Source organism: Mobula hypostoma, chromosome 1, assembly GCF_963921235.1.
Source record: "Mobula hypostoma chromosome 1, sMobHyp1.1, whole genome shotgun sequence".
Classification (NCBI taxonomy): Eukaryota; Metazoa; Chordata; class Chondrichthyes; order Myliobatiformes; family Myliobatidae; genus Mobula; species Mobula hypostoma.
The window spans coordinates 77,001,414-77,020,238 of NC_086097.1; the positions used below are offsets into that span (position 1 = coordinate 77,001,414).

General features: G+C 37.9%; 1 protein-coding gene across 9 annotated transcripts in view; it reads left to right on the forward strand.

The window, feature by feature from the left end:
• Positions 1 to 18,825, forward strand: part of ryr3 (ryanodine receptor 3) — a 380,840-nt gene that overhangs the window by 352,107 nt on the left and 9,908 nt on the right. For all 9 annotated transcript variants that reach the window (XM_063051027.1, XM_063051036.1, XM_063051064.1 and 6 more), the window contains 10 exons: positions 449 to 625; positions 3,312 to 3,442; positions 4,353 to 4,395; positions 5,427 to 5,554; positions 7,571 to 7,631; positions 8,551 to 8,697; positions 11,421 to 11,555; positions 15,240 to 15,396; positions 16,198 to 16,262; positions 16,680 to 16,780. In XM_063051027.1, the coding sequence (XP_062907097.1) occupies positions 449 to 625; positions 3,312 to 3,442; positions 4,353 to 4,395; positions 5,427 to 5,554; positions 7,571 to 7,631; positions 8,551 to 8,697; positions 11,421 to 11,555; positions 15,240 to 15,396; positions 16,198 to 16,262; positions 16,680 to 16,780 (1,145 nt within the window). The remainder of the gene's footprint in view (positions 1 to 448; positions 626 to 3,311; positions 3,443 to 4,352; positions 4,396 to 5,426; positions 5,555 to 7,570; positions 7,632 to 8,550; positions 8,698 to 11,420; positions 11,556 to 15,239; positions 15,397 to 16,197; positions 16,263 to 16,679; positions 16,781 to 18,825) is intronic.

Consider the following 18,825-nt stretch of genomic DNA (forward strand, 5'->3'; position numbering starts at 1 on the left):
GTAGTCAGTAGAAACATTAGTAAGTTATATTCCATAATTGGACTTCAAATTGATCTTAATCAATATGCAGAATCTTTGATTCCATCTCTGCAACAACGGTATAATATTTTATCCTGAAAATCATAGTTCTAAATCCATGTTCGATATTAAAATCAGAAGGCAGTAAATATGAAAAGTTATACTAAATATATTTATATACACGGAAATGAATTTCAGTAGTAGTGAAAAAAGCTTTATATTTTAAATTTAAAACATTTCAGTTCATAGAAAATCTGCTTTTTTATTATTTTCAGAATACAGACAAAACTTATGTTCATTTATTATATTCTGAGCCAGGCACTATCTGGAATAACTTATTTTGATTAGAAACAGAAATTTTGCTCAGGTTTCATACAATAAGTGTTTGGCCATGAAATCTTTACATTTCAAATCGTTTGCCTATTTCAAGGTGACTGAGCCTCCAGATGATGAAGATGTAGAGGATTTCAGTTTCTGGAATGACGATAATGTGGATTACTACGTGTTACAGGAGACTACAGGATACATGGCCCCAATGCTGACATTTCTTGCAATTATTCACACTATCATCTCAATGCTTTGTATCATTGGCTACTACATATTGAAGGTATAGTGCAACAATTTCAAGCTCTCTCACTTTCAAAAACATTGTACAGAGATTTATCTCTATTAGACTATTTCAGAAAGAAGTTCCAGAAGCCAAACTTTAACCTTTTTTGTCACAAACTGATTCTCAAGATTTGAAAAGCCTAATGGATGCTGGAAAATAGTATCTGCATGATTCATAATAAAAAAAATCCTGACAAACATAAACACAACAGGAACAAAGAGTTTAATCATATGCAACAAATAAATTGGTAGAGTCCCACCTCCATAGCTTCTAACCTGACAGTGCCTCAATTCTTCTTTTATTTTGTCTTGGTGGGCCCATTGTTTCTGCCTTTGCTTCCATAACGTCAACTGCCTTGATTTCTTTACTCCCCCAGTCAGCCCCAATGTCATCTCCCCCAGTTATTCACTTCACACTAATCGCAACGTAGTCATCAATCCCACAAACAAGGGCAGTGCCATTTTAGTCTGGCAGATAGACCTCTATCTTGCAGGTACCAGACAGCAGCTCTCAATACTTCCTCATGCCAATCCCTGGACCATGGCACCACCAATGAACTCATCAAATCACTAGAGTTCCCCTCCATTAGGTCAGCCTCTAACCTGATAAGTGTTTCAACCATGTACTGCCCGTTGCCCAAAATCCACAGATTGGACTGTCCTAGCTCCCCCACTGTTTGTGACACTCTGGCCTCATCTATCCTATTTCTTTATTATGCTGCAATGCGCAAGTTTCAACTTTCAGAATATTAGCACCACCAGTTCCTGCAATTTTGTGGTTCACTCGTTTTGTATATTATTATTCTCATCACTTTGTATATATCCTTTAAGGTTGTCAGAGAAATTTTTGGTTGTAAACCATAATTTCAACTGCATGTTACAGAGGTTATCTAATAAAAATACACTTTAGGCAGAGTGTTGTATTAAATTCCTAGTCATAGCCAAAAATTGATGGCTTCTCCTTTCGATTGTCCATTGTTATCTCTGGACCCCCCCCCACCCCAAAATTCTATTCTTGACCCCCCAATCTGCTTCTTTTGACATCCTATCACATGGCAATATAATCTTAAAACCACAGTGACAGGATTACCTGAAAGCTAACTACACAACATTCTTCTACCTCTAACCAGTTCATTGTCTTTCATCTAATTCCACATTTGACCGAGATGGGAGAATATTTCCTCCAGTTAAAAATTGGGTAGACTGAAGCTTCTGCCTTTCATCGCTGTCATAACACGCCAGTCCCTAACCATCAGTTCAATAACCCTCACTTGCTATTTTTTCAGTCAGTTTGCAACCATGGCAACCCACTTGAACTGAGCTTCTGACCCTTTATTCTCTTCAGTGAAACGATAGCAATTTCAGCCCAAGTAATATTACTTGTCTCCATACCTGCCTCATTCCTCCTGCTCCTGAAACCCTCACTTGCATTTTGTTACCACATGCTTTCTTGGTTCTGTTTTCATTTCTCAATTCGCGAAAACTTGATGTGATGCAAAACGTGCACTATTGTGCACCATTGCTTCACATCTCAGTCTTGCTTGAGGTTGGTTACATCTGTTTCCAGTAGGGAAATACATCTCGATTTTAATACTCCTTTCATCATGTTCAAATCTCTCAATGGCTTTCGGATGTGTCAGGGGTGCCAATCAAACCCGTGTACTACTTGTATAGTGAATGGTCGGTTCCTGGGGAGGGTTGTGGGGCAGAGGATCTCAGAGTACAAGTACATAGTTTGCTGAAAGTGGCATCACAGGTAGAGTGGTGGCCTTGCTGGATCCTCATCAGTCAGGGCACTGAGTACAGATGTTGTGACGTTATGTTGCAGCTGTACATGCCATAATTGAGATTGTGTTTTGCTTTGTGTAGATAAATACATAGATAGGAGGGGTTTAGAGGGACATTGGCCAAAAGCGAGCAGCTGGGACTACCTTGGTGGGCACCATACACAAGCTGGGCCCCTTTCCATGCAATAATACTCTATGACTCTTATTGCTATAATCCTCATCAACCCTCTGAGTTCCCCCAGTTTGGCTGGTTTATGCATCTTTTTTCACTGTCACAATACTGTCTGGCCCATGTCTCACACTTCTGGACCTTACATTCAAAAACAAATTTGCCTTTCCATCACTCTGCTGACCTTCAGGCTGCACCATAAAATTTACTTTCCTTTATGTTCTTTATTTTGTCTGGACCAATTCTGTTTTTAGTTTACAGTAGTATGGTTACAAAGAGGGCATTTTTAAATGGAAGTTGTTATTGCAATAACATCAATTCTAAATGAAAGCTAATAATGCCTTCCACTATCTCAAGGGTTGAAAGCAAAGGTTATTTGGTCAGTAAGTAATACCTGAAGCATACACTGAAACATTCATTTTTCTTGATGACAATAATCTTTGTGCAACTGAATATGGAAACCGGTTTTATTAGTTTAACACACACAAAATGCAGGAAGAACTCAGCAAGTCAAGCAGCATCCATGAAAATGAACAAGCCGTTGACATTTCAGGCTGAGACTCTTCTTCGGTTCTGTCCTAAAGAAAAGTCTCAGCCTCAAACATGGACTGTTTATATGTTTCCATAGATGCTGCCTGACTTGCTGAGTTCTTCCAACATGTGTATGTTGCTTTGGATTTCCAGAATCTGCAAAATTTCTCATTTTTATTAACTTAATATCTTCAAAGGTTCCTCTTGTAGTTTTCAAGCGTGAAAAGGAGATTGCCAGAAAGCTGGAATTTGATGGGCTGTACATAACAGAGCAACCATCTGATGATGATATTAAAGGACAGTGGGATCGCCTTGTCATCAACACACCGTATGTAAAGAGCTCCATTCAAGTTATGCAGTTTGCAGGTCCACACAAAACCAGGAGCCATGTCCATTTTGATTAATCGGTATTATGGAAAAACAAGCTGTGCTTCTTAAGAGCTTGTTTTGTTGTCAAATGCTGCCTTACTTTGGATTCCTTAGTTTGTACAATGACTTGTGGATTGGTAGCTCACTGTTGTCCATTAAGACCACAATGAACAGATGTAAAAGAGCAGAGACTGATGTTCTTTTTCCTTTTTGTCATCTCCCCACAGCAGTACAGACCAGAAAGAACCATTCACATCCCATAACTTCATTTCTGGTTGAAAATGCTTTTGCATTCAATTAAAATGAACTTGCCTTCCCTGTGCAATGCCAATTACACTCAGCCCTTATTATTCACTCATTTACTATTCTCATGGCTACATACTAGTGAGACCCTATCACAATTTTTCAAATAACAACATCTATGTACATATTGAGGAAATGATTATTTTCTGTATTAATTCAGTGCTGAGGTTCTAGACTATTTGTGTCAGTTGGTTCCCCACTGTGCTCTACTATAATATAGCATAGTCTTTGTTTTGCACAGTTGCTTCTTCTGATTTCAAAACCCATCACTGCTTGTAAGTTTTAATGAAAGTTGTTTGTTATTTAATATCAATTTACACTTAAGTATTTAAATGTTTGAATGTGTTTATTGATCTAATTCTGACAAACTTCATGCACATTATTGACTTCAGTGGGTATAAAAGAGATCAATCTGAAGACACTTCTCTTTTTGCCATCACCTAAAGAGAAAATTACTTTTGATGGATAGAAAAGGGTGTGCATTGAACTTAAATAGCCAAGAGGAACTAGCCTTCAATTGAATTACACACCCCACAATTTCTTAAACATTTCTTATACTGTTGCAGATCCTTCCCCAACAATTATTGGGACAAGTTCGTCAAAAGAAAGGTAAGCAACATTGACTAGGGTCACTAATAATAGCAAACTATTGGTGTAGTATTAATCATAGCTTCAAATATGCTAAAGTACTTAGAGTGAGTTAGGTTGTACTATCATCCTTATTATCAGAAAAAATATTTGTAACTCATTTTGCATGCTGTTTCATAAACAGCAAGAACAGAAACTGAAGTTACTCTACTTTTGATGGTGTTTGTTGAGGGAGCATTGATGGTCAGGATACTGCAGAAACATCTTGCACCTCCAGACAGTTTCAAAATACCCTGATGTGTCCGAGAAAAATGTCTCAATTTCACACCTCATATGAAGCAGCATTCACTTTGTATCACAGTAAAATGTAAATTAAGAACATAACAACCAATTTCTCTGACCCTCCACTCCCTCTGTACCACCACCTTCTTGTATCTGAGCAGTGAATGGACACTAAGTTTAAAGTTTAGTTTCAAAGGAATGTTCATTTTCCTTAGCATAAGTGCTCCCACCCACCCTCCAGCAGAGAGAAACGTGATAATGACCAGGAGACAAGTCTATAAAAACTGGCCAAAGATCTCTCATCAGTCGGTATTGCAACATGTCTAAAAGCAGAAATGAGGCTTAGCTCTAAATGAGTGCATCTCAGTCAAAGAAAAACAAAATGAGAAATGCACGACTGATGCCATACTATAAATGACTAAACACACCATTTTGCTCCTACGGCAGGCAGAAATATGAACTTTGTTTAAATGCCTGGAAATCTCAAGACATCATGAAGTTGTTGGGAACCCATTCTTATAGTGCCTTAAGCTATTCTTCTGGTTAATATGCTTTCATACGTTGACCAACTCCATCTCTGTTATCCCATGGCTGTACATGCTATTCAGTAACATTATGCATCTCCTGTTTTGCATTGTAGTCAAAAATAATTGCTCTTTCCCCATTATGAAGTCTCATGGACCATTTTGACATCATATTAATTCATTTGTGTTTGTTGAAATTACCTACGTTTGTTTACATACAATTCTGTGACCATTGATGTCTCTCAGGTTATTAATAAGTATGGAGACCTTTATGGAGTTGAACGGATTGCAGAGCTCCTGGGTGTGGACAGAAGTTCTTTAGATTTTAGTCCCATTGAAAAAGCCCCAGATCAAGAAGCAACACTGTTATCCTGGTGAGTGAACTTTGAATCCATATTCTTTAACATCTTATAGAGAAGAAATCAAAATATAGCTTTAAAATATTTTGATCAAGCTTACAAATTTATGCTGAATTTGATTAGAGCAATATAACTGACTTTCAGCTGAGCATATTAGTTTCTCATGTGTTCAAACATATTTGTGCAAAGGGGAACTTTGTCTAGAACTATTCAATAATTCGATTTTAAATTAATGTTGGCACTGCCTACCCTCTGTTAGTATTTGCTGAAGACTTTAAGTTGATCTTCTATATAGCCTTTGAAAAATTAATTTTATAAGCAGGACATCTGATCAGGTCAAGCCATTGTGTGTCTGACTAACTGTAAGAATGAAGGAAGAACTATTTATGGACTCTTATTTTGAGGCAGTGACACCCTGTTCTAGACAACCCAGCAGGGTAAACATCACTTCATATCCACCCTTCTGGGGAATTTTAACTCATGAACCTTTTTTTGTGCTCCCTTTATTGAAGTTACATCCTCCCCTCATTAGGGAGGCATGACCTGTACATAATATTTCCAGATCCAGTTTCACTAGAGTCTGATATAACTAATGTCTTCTTTTAGACTCAAACTGTTAGTAATTAACACCTCCCCAGTTGTTTGTTGAATTTATATAACTTTCAATGTTTCAGGTTCTTCTGAACATCAAAACCTTTTAATCAATGATTTAATCAGTTTTCCACCTTATTTTTCTTTTCCACTCAAAGAGGTTGACTTCATGTTTTTCCATATACATTCCACCATCTACATCTTTGCCATTCACTCAGACAGTTCATTTACCAAAAACCACTATATCCCCCTAACAGCCCATGTGGCCTCTTTAGTATCAACAGCAAAGTTGGATATGCTTCAATTAATCTTATCACTCAACTCATCATTGTGGACTGAATCAGAATAAGTATACTGTATTTTCACTGACATGTTGTGAGATTTGTTAATTTATGGCAGCAGTACTGTGCAAGGCATAAAATATTACAAAGTCAAAAAATAAATAAATAGTGTGAAAGAGGAATAGTGAATAGTGTTCATGGACCATTCAGAAGTCTGAAGTTATTCAAAAAACATCGGGTGTAGGTCTTCAGCCTCCTGTACCCTCTCCCGGGGCTAAGACTCCAACATGGATATCTGTGGCACCCCAAATGGTCATACCCTCAGAATCCTAAAATAGCCTGTGCGTTTTGACTCAATTTTTGTCTATCAGCTAATATTCAACTTATGCCAGCAGCCTTTCAAGTTGTAGTTGGTCAAGGGTTTTATGGACGTACAAATGCACCCCACATGAACTGGTTCGTCTTTATCCATTCTGCTAGTTATAACTTGCAAAACAAAATTGCAGAAAATTTGTCAACATGAATTATAATGGACAAAAAGATTTATTTAACTGTATTATTGAATCATAGTGCCATACAATATGAACTCATCAGTTCACCTTATCCATACTAACCATAAAGTACTCATCCATACTAACCCTGTTTATCAGCACTTGACCCATGGCGATTCAGTAATTATCCAGAGCTTCTGTGAGTACCTGTCTCCACCATCCACTCAGGCAGTGTGTTTAAAATTCCAGCCTCCCTCTGTCTTGTATACCCCAACTAATGAAGGGCAGTATCCTGTCCAGCTCTTCTGCTTTCTTATCTACCTATGCAATCATTTATATACTGAGGTCTCTCAATTTCCTCAATACTCCCAAGGGACTTACCATTTGTGAATGTCCTACCCTTGGCAGATCTTCCAAAATGATCTTTTTTTTTCTGATATCCACATACATTGCATGAAATGTTGAGCTAGATATCCTGCATCATAAATTTGTTCCATAAACAATTCAAACAATGGACAGGTTATCTGTGAGATATCAGGCCAGCACTCTGAAGTCCAACAGCAGCTTTCACTTGTTGGAAAGACCTCCTTTGGCAGAAAGAAAACTGAGGAAAAAAATCAAGTAGAAACTTCTGATCATTTCAACATTTCATTTTGGTTTAATTGCAGGTTGAGTTCCATTGATTTAAAATATCATATTTGGAAACTTGGAGTTGTGTTCACTGATAATGTAAGTACAATCAAAAGCAAGTACTAATTTTATTTAATCTGCTCTCATTTCTATATTTAGAGTGTGCATCTTCTCTACCTGAAAATATCAGATTTGTTTGTGCAAATCGTATTGTGATTTCTTTTCATCATATAAAAATGTTCAATGTCAGTATTACTGATATGTTCAATCATCCAACAATTTTCTACTTAAATAAGTAATGTATAGTAAGAAACTAAACCTTGCAGCCTGAGTTGGTCGGCTATGTTTCAAAAAAGTCAGTTTAGAGGAAAGTCCTGAAAGTACACTTAAGTCCTTTACCCTGCATTGATAAATGTACAGGTAGCTTAATTTATGTAATGAAGTAATTCAAGTCGAATGACACTTTGAAATTTAACTTATGAAGTGCTGCTCAGCCAACCTGCTATTTCTCATCCTTACTCTATTTTCTTACCTCATGCTTTTTCTTCTGTTCCTTGAACTGTACTTAACAATTTATCCCAATTTGTCTTATTTTGCAAATTCTTTTTCCTAATTTTGTAAGGATTCAACAATGTAGCTCTTGTATCTCATAATTCTCGAACTGTGGTTCTCAAGCTAGACATCTGCCCGAAACACACAGCTAATGCTGGTGTTTTATCTCTGCCACAGTTTACAGCATTGTAGTGACTTGGACAAAATGCTTACCATTTTGGATGTGACATTTAGTGTTCAATACATTTGACAAGATATTACAACTATTACCCAGAAAACTAATAAATTAACAGTAAACTAAAGGTTCTAAAACAATATCACATCAATGATATAATGATTTCTTTAAATGGCTTTTGTCTTAGTTCCAAGAGATTTTCTGCTTCAAATTAAGTTGTTTCAAATGTAATAACTAACTGTTTCCTAAGGACTTGTAATGCAAATTCTCTATTATAATTTCTATTTGCAGTCATTTTTGTATCTGGCTTGGTACACAACCATGTCCATTTTGGGTCACTACAACAACTTCTTCTTTGCTGCCCACTTGCTAGATATTGCTATGGGTTTTAAGACATTGCGTACGATATTGTCATCTGTAACGCACAATGGGAAACAGGTGAGAATTATAAAACAAAAGCCAAGTTTAATGTCTTAGCATTTTTAATCTTGAATGATCTGAAAAATTATTGTAAAGATTTATGTGAAATTAGTAATAGCTTGAAAAAGTAGATCCAAACATTTTGTTTTTTATCATATATTGTAAATAGGATTATAGACTTTGGATAAAATCCACTTTGTCAAACATGACATAACTTCAAACGCAAACAGGAATTCTGCAGATGCTGGAAATTCAAGCAACACACATCAAAGTTGCTGGTGAACGCAGCAGGCCAGGCAGCATCTGTAGGAAGAGGTGCAGTCGACATTTCAGGCCGAGACCCTTCGTCAGGACGAAGAGTCTCGGCCTGAAATGTCGACTGCACCTCTTCCTAGAAATGCTGCCTGGCCTGCTGCGTTCACCAGCAACTTTGATGTGTGTTGCATGACATAACTTCAGTTGCGTTGAATCAACTATCAATTCTAGATTGATTGACATATGCTTGTTGGTTTATTCCTCCAGTTTTTTACGAGTGTTATATCCTCCAACTCTCTATTTGATTTATATTTAAGAAAGTTCAAAAGATGATAGTGGTATTTGGCCCATTTTAGTGTATTGATCTGTAGAGATACTGGTCTCACACCAACCACATCCAACGTTCTGGTAAATTATTCATCTTCCATGCTTAATTAACTGAAACTTTCATCCATATTTTCATTGTTCTTCCTGTGAACAAAGTTTCCTGAAACAAAACTTAAGTTTACCAAAATATGATTGCATCCTCAAAAATAAAGAAAATGGGAACCTGGAGGGAATCCATTTGAATCATCATGCTTATGCTAGGTCACTAGGTATCTTATTATAGCTCTGAAAGTATTTCTCTTTCCAGTGTCTATTTTTTTATTATCACAGAATCTACTTCCACCACCGTTTTAAGTTAATGGATAACTGATAAATACTGGCATTGCAGTTGATGTCCATATCCTGTGAACAACTCATTGAAAACCCAAGCCACTTGTCCTGACATCCCTACCCTCTCACTAATATACTGCACTCACTCAAAAAAAATTATATTGCTCTTTTTGTTTTTCCTGACAATTGTAAAGTAATATTTAGTATTTTGTCTATTATTATTTCACTTTCTAAATTTACCTGTATGTCTACCTTCCTGAGGTGTGTTGTTGCATTTCTCATTATTAACTAACTTTAGTACTCTTGATAAATATTAAAAATATTGAAATTATGCCCTGTATATTCAACCCTTATCATTAATATGTACCATGAAGTGCAAGATTCAATTTTCAGCCTGGGAGACAGTAGTGCTTATTTAAAGACAAAATTGCTGGAAACTCAGCAGATCAGGCAACATCTGTGGAGAAAGAAACAAAGTTATTTTTTCAGTTTGAAGTCCTTCATCAGAGCATTAACTGTTTCCACAGAAGCTGTAAGTCTTCTTTATTTTCCTCCAGTTTTAAAAGCTTCTTATCACTACTACCTGCATTTTCATTTAGTCAGTTTTGTATACAGACTTCTATGGTGTCTACTTCCCACAGCTTAAATTTTCCTAATGCCTTTAAATAAGGATTTCATCAAAATGTCTTCTGTAAATTGAATGGTGCAGTATCAACAGCATAATGTTCAACTGCCTATTACCCTGCTTAATCACTCAATCAATGTATCAAGCACAATATGCTTTCAACAAACCTGTATTGACAGGCCTGAGAAAAATACCTGCCAGATTTATCACACTTCCTTTCATTCAGAAGTGCTGGATTATTTGCAATCTTCTTGACCTACAGCAATTTCTAGAGAGAATTGCATGATTGAAGAGATTTAATTTATCCTTTCACGAGGAAATCTGCAGATGCTGGAAATTCAAGCAACACACGTAAAAGTTGCTGGTGAACGCAGCAGGCCAGGCAGCATCTCTAGGAAGAGGTACAGTCGATGTTTTGGCCCGAGACCTGACGAAGGGTCTCGGCCCGAAATGTCGACTGTACCTCTTCCTAGAGATGTTGCCTGCCCTGCTACAGTCATAAGCAATTTTAATTTATCCTTTCCATAGTTTTACTTAATTGGTTGTGACCATATTAGATCATCTTATTTCAAGTCTGAACGGGGGTAAGAATCTGGTGGTGTGGAGTCCACAAAATAGGATATAAAATACATGAGCTGGAGGAATTCCAACTGCCACATTATTGAAACCAGAACAAGAGGTATTCAGATCTTGAATCTGAAAGAGGCACTAGGTGTGGCTTGATACTCACATAACAAAATCAAGCAGTTCTGATCGCAGCTCAAACATCAAGAAAATCAATCTTTCTACATCCTACCCACCTGATTTGAATATAACTGCTAAGGTTAATACCAAGTTATTTCTGATGAATTAAATTTACCCAAGTGTAGGTTAATCTAACAAAATTACTTATACTCCTGCTGGTTTTATGAAGAGCGTAAGTAAGATACTATCTGCAATTTCTGAGTTACATGTCCTCCCCTATCACAGTCTGTTTTCTTCAGATCTTTGTCACTTCCATCTATTGTTCCCAGTTTCTTCCATCATTCCTCCACCACCTTTGTGAACAGCTATATAACTTGCATTTGTAATGTAGACCTTATTCTGGCTCATCAATTAGTGCATTTCCTTTGGTTTGTATAGTACCTGGACAGAATTTGAAAGGTCAGAACTCTTTATTTGGCATTGCACTATGTTAAAACTGTTTTTCATTTCTTTCATGTAGCTTGTGCTGACTGTTGGTCTCCTAGCAGTTGTCGTGTATCTCTACACAGTGGTTGCTTTCAACTTCTTCCGCAAATTCTACAACAAAAGCGAAGATGAAGATGAACCAGATATGAAGTGTGATGACATGATGACGGTAGGTATTTAATGTACATACCATCACCTTTATTTTGCATAATTATACACCTTAATTTTTTTTATTCACAAAAGGAAGGTACTGTCACTACGGCTACTCTGCAGTTGGGAGTTTCTGGATTTTGAACGAGTGATGAGAAAGGGCTGACTCCTTATGACCCAAGTAGCACTTTTGGCGTACAGGCTAGGGGGTTGTAACTCACTGTTAGCTCTGTCTTGGTGAATTGCTGCAGTGAATTTTATCAGTGCTTTAGAATGCACCCATGCTGTGTAGATAATGAGAGTGTGTCAACGTGGGAACTCTGTTTAACATGATGTTTCAAGCTTTGTGTGTTGTTGAAAAGTACGCTCATCCAGACATGAGTTTTCCAAGACACTCCTGATGTAACATGAAGATGTTGGTAAAGCGTTGGGAAGTGCAGAACTGACCTGCTGTTAAAGTTGTATATTCACATTGCTGATAGTTATATTTCTGATTTCTGGGATATTAATGAACTGCCTTATCATTTTAACAGTGGTAATGCCTAGAATGTCAAGAAGTGGGATTGAAGGCACATGTATCGTATCTTTGCTTACACCTGCCTGAGTCTGATCTTAGCTCAGGCCTTGCCACACATTTGTGCAGTTGCTTTTTTACCTTGGGAATTGTGAATGCAAGTGGTTATCCTGCAATTATCAGCGAGAGCTCACTTTTTGGCATAATTGTGCTGAAATTGCTGTAGAAATGCATTTCCAGAATCGTGCAAAGCCCAGAAAAGTAAAGTGGGTAATTTAACTGAACACCACAGCAATATCTCACTCAGTTTTGATCCTTAGATCAGCTTAATGTACTTCGTGCTGCTGAGGCAGAATTCACATTATATAAGTTTGCTTCAAACAGTCACCAGTTTGTTCCTGAGTTATAATAAATATAATTACATACAGTACTGTGCAAAAATCTTAGGCACATACTGTACCTACAGCAAGCGTGCCTAAGACTTTTGCGCAGTACTGTCTTTGCCAACGTGGAGAAGAACGAGTTTGTAAGTCTGGCGGGAGCAAAGGATGTTGGGAATAGTGAGGGTGCAGTGCTGGGTGAGGGGTGTGGGACAGGTGGCAGAAGAGGAGTGCTGGGGCAGGGGGTGGTGCGGGTGCAGACACACCCACCCTTGAGACACCAGGCAAGGTTATTTGATTTCAAACAATTGGTTCATTGATCATTACAGAATGTCCCTCTGGTGTTTCCTGCTCTCTCCCCTCTCCCTATCCTCTTTCCCACTCTCAGCCCATAATAGAGACCGATATCAGAATCATGCTTATCATCACTCATATATGTCATGAAATGTTTTTTTTGGGCAGTACAATGCAATACATTAAATTACTACAGTATTGTGTAAAAGTCTTATGCATCATAGAGACATAGAAATCTACAGCACATTGCAGGCTCTTTTGCCCACAATGTTGTGCCGACCATGTAACCTACTCTAGAAAGTACCTAGAATTATACAGTGGCATGCAGAAGTTTGGGCACCCCTGGTCAAAATTTCTGTTACTGTGAATAGTTAAGTGAGAAGAAGATGAACCGATCTCCAAAAGTCATAAGTTAAAGATGAAACTTTTTTTTCAACATTTTAAGCAAGATTAGTGTATTATTTTCGTTTTGTACAAGTTCTGAGTGGAAAAAAAAAAGGAAAGGAGCACTATGCAAAAGTTTGGGCACCCCAAGAGATTTGAGCTCTCAAATAACAAGGTCTCAGACCTTAAATAGCTTGTTAGGGCTATGGCTTGTTCACAATCATGGTTAGGAAAGGCCAGGTGATGCAAATTTCAAAGCTTTATAAATACCCTGACTCCTCAAACCTTGTCCCAACAATCAGCAGCCATGGGCTCCTCTAAGCAGCTGCCTAGCACTCTGAAAATTAAAATAAATGATGCCCACAAAGCAGGAGAAGGCCATAAGAAGATAGCAAAGCGTTTTCAGGTAGCCGTTTCCTCAGTTCGTAATGTAATTAAGAAGTGGCAGTTAACAGGAACGGTGGAGGTCAAGTTAAGGTCTAGAAGACCAAGAAAACTTTCCGAGAGAACTGCTCGTAGGATTGCTAGAAAGGCAAATCAAAATCCCCGTTTGACTACAAAAGACCTTCAGGAAGATTTAGCAGAATCTGGAGTGGTGGTGCACTGTTCTACTGTGCAGCAACACCTGCATAAATATGACCTTCATGGAAGAGTCATCAGAAGAAAACCTTTCCTGCATCCTCACCACAAAATTCAGCATCAGAAGTTTGCAAAGGAACATCTAAACAAGCCTGATGCATTTTGGAAACAAGTCCTGTGGACTGATGAAGTTAAAATAGACCTTTTTGGCTGCAATGAGCAAAGGTATGTTTGGAGAAAAAAGGGTGCAGAATTTCATGAAAAGAACACCTCTCCAACTGTTAAGCACGGGGGTGGATCAATCATGTTTTGGGCTTGTGTTGCAGCCAGTGGCACGGGGAACATTTCACTGGTAGAGGGAAGAATGAATTCAATTAAATACCAGAAAATTCTGGAAGCAAACATCACACGGTCTGTAAAAAAAAAAAGCTGAAGATGAAAAGAGGATGGCTTCTACAACAGGATAATGCTCCCAAACCCGCCTCAAAATCCACAATGGACTACCTCAAGAGGCGCAAGCTGAAGGTTTTGCCATGGCCCTCACAGTCCCCCGACCGAAAGATCATCAGAAATCTGTGGATAGACCTCAAAAGAGCAGTGCATGCAAGATGGCCCAAGAATCTCACAGAACCAGAAGCCTTTTGCACGGAAGAATGGGCAAAAATCCCCCAAACAAGAATTGAAAGACTCTTAGCTGGCTACAGAAACCGTTTACAAGCTGTGATACTTGCCAAAGGGGGTGTTACTAGGTACTGACCATGCAGGGTGCCCAACCTTTTGCTTTGGGCCCTTTACCTTTTTTGTTATTTTGAAACTGTAAAAGACGGAATCAAGAAAGTAATCTTGCTTAAAATATTAAAGAAATGTGTAATCTTTAACTTTATGCCTTTTGGAAATCAAGTCATCTTTTACTCGCTTAGCTATTCACAGTAACAGAAATTTTGACCGGGGTGCCCAAACGTTTGCACACCACTGTATATGCCTCACACTTTTGCACAGTACTGTATTTCATATACAGATCCTGTATGTAACATAGTTTATTGTCCAGATGTTATCCCCAATCATGTTAAATTTTGTTTTGTTTCTGATGCCACTATTGTACCATCCACTTTCAGTATCATATTATTTAGTTATAATTCTCTTTTATTAGCACTTAGTATCATTAAGTATATATTTTCAATTTCCTCTCCCTCCATTTCCACATGGAGTTTTAGATGGGATATAATTCAAAACCTACAAGCAACCTTGCGTTATCTTCCATCTCTGCGATCATCTGCAAACCATGAATTAATCACATGGGGATATTCAAACACATGCTCATATCTCATAATGTAGGAACACTTGCTGACTTCCACATATCCAACCCAGGAATGGTAAAACAGGCAACAGAATACTTAATGGACCTTGAAACTGCAGCACTGATTCAAAGAATGACTCACTTTTTGCCATTCTGACTTAATTCAATGCTCCCTACCTTTACAACACATTTAAGTCTTTGTCAATGCAGACAAACACCAACAAGATTATGGCAATGTTCTTTTTTTCATTTCAGTGCTATTTGTTCCACATGTATGTGGGTGTAAGAGCTGGAGGTGGCATTGGAGATGAAATTGAAGACCCTGCTGGTGATCCTTCAGAAATGTACCGAATCATCTTTGACATCACATTCTTCTTCTTTGTCATTGTCATCCTACTAGCCATTATTCAGGGTATGTTTTCTTATTACAAGGAAAACTTGAGAAAGAATTTGTTTTCAATAATCACTTCATGGAAGAGTTGTCTGATCAGTTTTATTCACTCTTCACCTTTGCACAGAGTTGCATCAAATTTCTACCATGGTTCCTTATTTTTAAATATCCAGCATATAATGTAACATTCCCAGCATACACTTGGACTCCTTTGGCGGTGCTGGTCTACTTGTCATAGAGGAAACAGGAACACTGAGAAAAGTTCAAAAATATATGTGAAAATGACAGTAGAAATGGGGGATGGGGGTGGGATGATTGGGCTTTGCTCTTCTCTCTGGAAAAGACTGGGATTTCCTGTTAGTTGTTTTAAAGAGTATTCCAGTTCAAAGGTTTCTAAATTACAAAGATACAAAAGTGACTGCAGGTTCTGGAAATCTGGAGAAACACAAAATGCTTGAGCAGGTCAGGCAGCATCTATGGACAGAAATATTATAATCAGTCAAAGTTTTGGATCAAGACCCATCATCGAGGCTGAAATTACAAAGAGATTTTGTACAGATTGTGCCCATCAAAATGGGTCCAACATGTTAATGAAGATATTATCTCAATTAATTGTGACAGTTAATTCTGTGCTTTGAGCAAACCACTTGGTATCAGACAATGTCTATTAACGTTAAGTCAAATTTCATTTGATTTTGGTGACAAAATGTTGCCTCTTCTCACGAACATGTAATTTCTGCATTTGAATGAGTGTATGGTATTAGTGCCATGTAATCCATAAACAGCCAGTAAATTGCTTATGCTATGACTTTCTGTGATTAGGTTTGATTATTGATGCTTTTGGGGAGCTGAGAGACCAACAGGAGCAAGTGCGAGAAGACATGGAGGTGTGTATGCTACAATTAATACTCAAATCGCCTTCTGGCATTAAGTGATGTTTATTTCCTTCTCCCATTCTTCCACTCATTTCCCTGTACCTATTGTCTCTCAACAAATCTCTGCACTTCTCCTATGATTAATTTATCCTTTACTCAGGGTAAATTAAGTGTGTAAACTGACCAAGCCTTTGGGATGTGGAAGAAAGCCAGAGCAGGTGACGGAAACTGGAAGAATGCACAACCAAACAGTACCAGAGGGCAAGATTAATTCTGGGTTAATTATACAAATATGCTATCAACCAAAAAGTAAAAAAAAAGTCCTCAGAAAGTGAAGAAATGGTACATATTAATAATGATGTAAAGGAGATAAGACAATCATTGTCAATAATGACTTGAATCAATGATTGCTTTTTCATTCTGTCCCAGACCAAATGCTTTATTTGCGGGATTGGCAATGACTACTTTGACACAACACCGCATGGTTTTGAGAAACATACTTTGCAAGAGCACAACCTTGCAAACTATCTGTGAGTATGAATGCTGTGTTTGTATTATATTAAATATTTCTGTAAAGATAACAAAGTCACATGAAGGAGAGATAGCCAGTCTTCCTCTGAGGAAGGGAAACCTGTCAGAAAAAATCCAATAACTCAAGTTTCAAGTATAAACTATTTAAAGAAAACTAAATAAATAACTGCTTGGGGAATAATAGCCCAAATTTTGATGGGTTTTGCTTGCAGTCCCAAACTAAATCTAGTATTTTTCTTGGTTGTTCACCTCCAACTGACTCCAAAAACAGGATATGAACTTTATACAATCTAAATAAAATACAGCCATACTGATTGTATAAATTCAGTTCAGGCCATTCAACTGAATGTTTGGCTATGAGGGGAAAAAAAAAAGCATAGTTTTTTTTAATGGGTCTGCCATCATATCATTCTTTCTAGTGATTATTAAAATAGATTGAAACTAAGTAAAAATAATTTCATAAATGTCTTTGTATGTCAGGAATGGAGTCTTTCTATGATTTGAATTTTTCAGAGAAAATTCAGTAGAATAAAGATCACATAAATACAAAAGCTCCCAAAGCCTGTATCAGGCAAAGTTCAAAGTAATTTTTATTATCAAAGTACATATATTTCACCATATACATCAAGAACATGAGATGAAGAGTCTTGAGAGTGAGTCCATTGGTTGTGAGAACATTTCAATAATGGGGCAAGTGAAGTTATCCACTTCTGTCCAAGAGGCTGATGTGTTGAGGGATAGCATCTGTTCCTGAACCTGGTGGTGGTGTGAGTCCTGATGCTCTTATACCACCTTTCTGATGGCAACAGTGAGAAGGGATCATGTCCTGGGTGGTGGGGGACCCTAATGATAGATGCTGCTTTCCTGCAACAACACTTCACGGCGATGTGCTCAATGGCGGGAGGGCTTTGCCTGTCATAGACTGGGCTGTATACACTACTTTTTGTAGGTTTTTCCATTCAAGGGCATTGGTGTTTCTATACCAGGCTGTGATGCAGTCAGTCAATATACTCTCCACCATACATCCACAGAAGTTTGTCAAAGCTTTAAATGTCATGTCAAATCTCCGCAAACTCCTAAGGAAGTAGAGGCTGTGCTTTCTTCATAACTGCTGGGACCAGGACGGGTCCTCAGAAATAATAGTGCCTAAGAATTTAAATTTGCTAACCCTCTCCATCCCGATGAGGACCGGTTCATGGACATCCGGTGTCCTCCTGAGATCAATAATCAGCTCCTCAGTTTTGCTGACATTAAGGAAGTGGTTACTGTTATGACAACACTCATCCAGATATTCAACCTATAACAGTGGTGTCATCAGCAAACTTGAATACAGCTTTGGAATTGTGCTTAGCCACATAGTCATACGTGTAAAGCAAGTAGAGCAGGGGCCTAAGCACAGGGCTTTGTGGTGCACCTGTGCTGATGGAGATCGTGGAGATGTTGCTGCCGATCTGAACTGACAGGGGTCTCTAAGTGATCCAGGATCCAATTGCACAAGGAGGTATTGAGACCAACGTCTTGTAGCTTATTGATTAGTTTTGAGGGGATGATGGGTATTGAATGTTGAGGTGTAGCCGATAAAGAGCATTCTGATGTAAGTATCTTTGCTGTCCAGATGCTCCAGGGTTGAGCCAATGAGAATATCTCGTGAAGGGAACTACTCATTACTGACATTGGGATGATCAGCCTAAAGTGGAGAGACAATGGCATGCTCTGATAAATTACTGTTGGAAATATATTTAGTCTGATTCCAAGTCACAGCTATCAGAAGCTTTGATCTGCATTTTTCTAAGTGAACTAAATTTGACTTCTGAAATTAATGCTATAAATGAGCTGCCACATCAATTTAGGACATTTCATATTTGTGCACTTTTGAGTGCTGTTACCATCAAAACAGAAGTGGAAAACTGGCTATTGTGAGGAAAGTAGCTGCCTGGCAAACAGCAGGCATTATTAGTATCAACAGAGATGGGTTTCAAAATAAAAAGGCAAATGAGAGAGATTAGCATGACAATTGTGGCCATTTCACTGCTCTTGCCAGCAA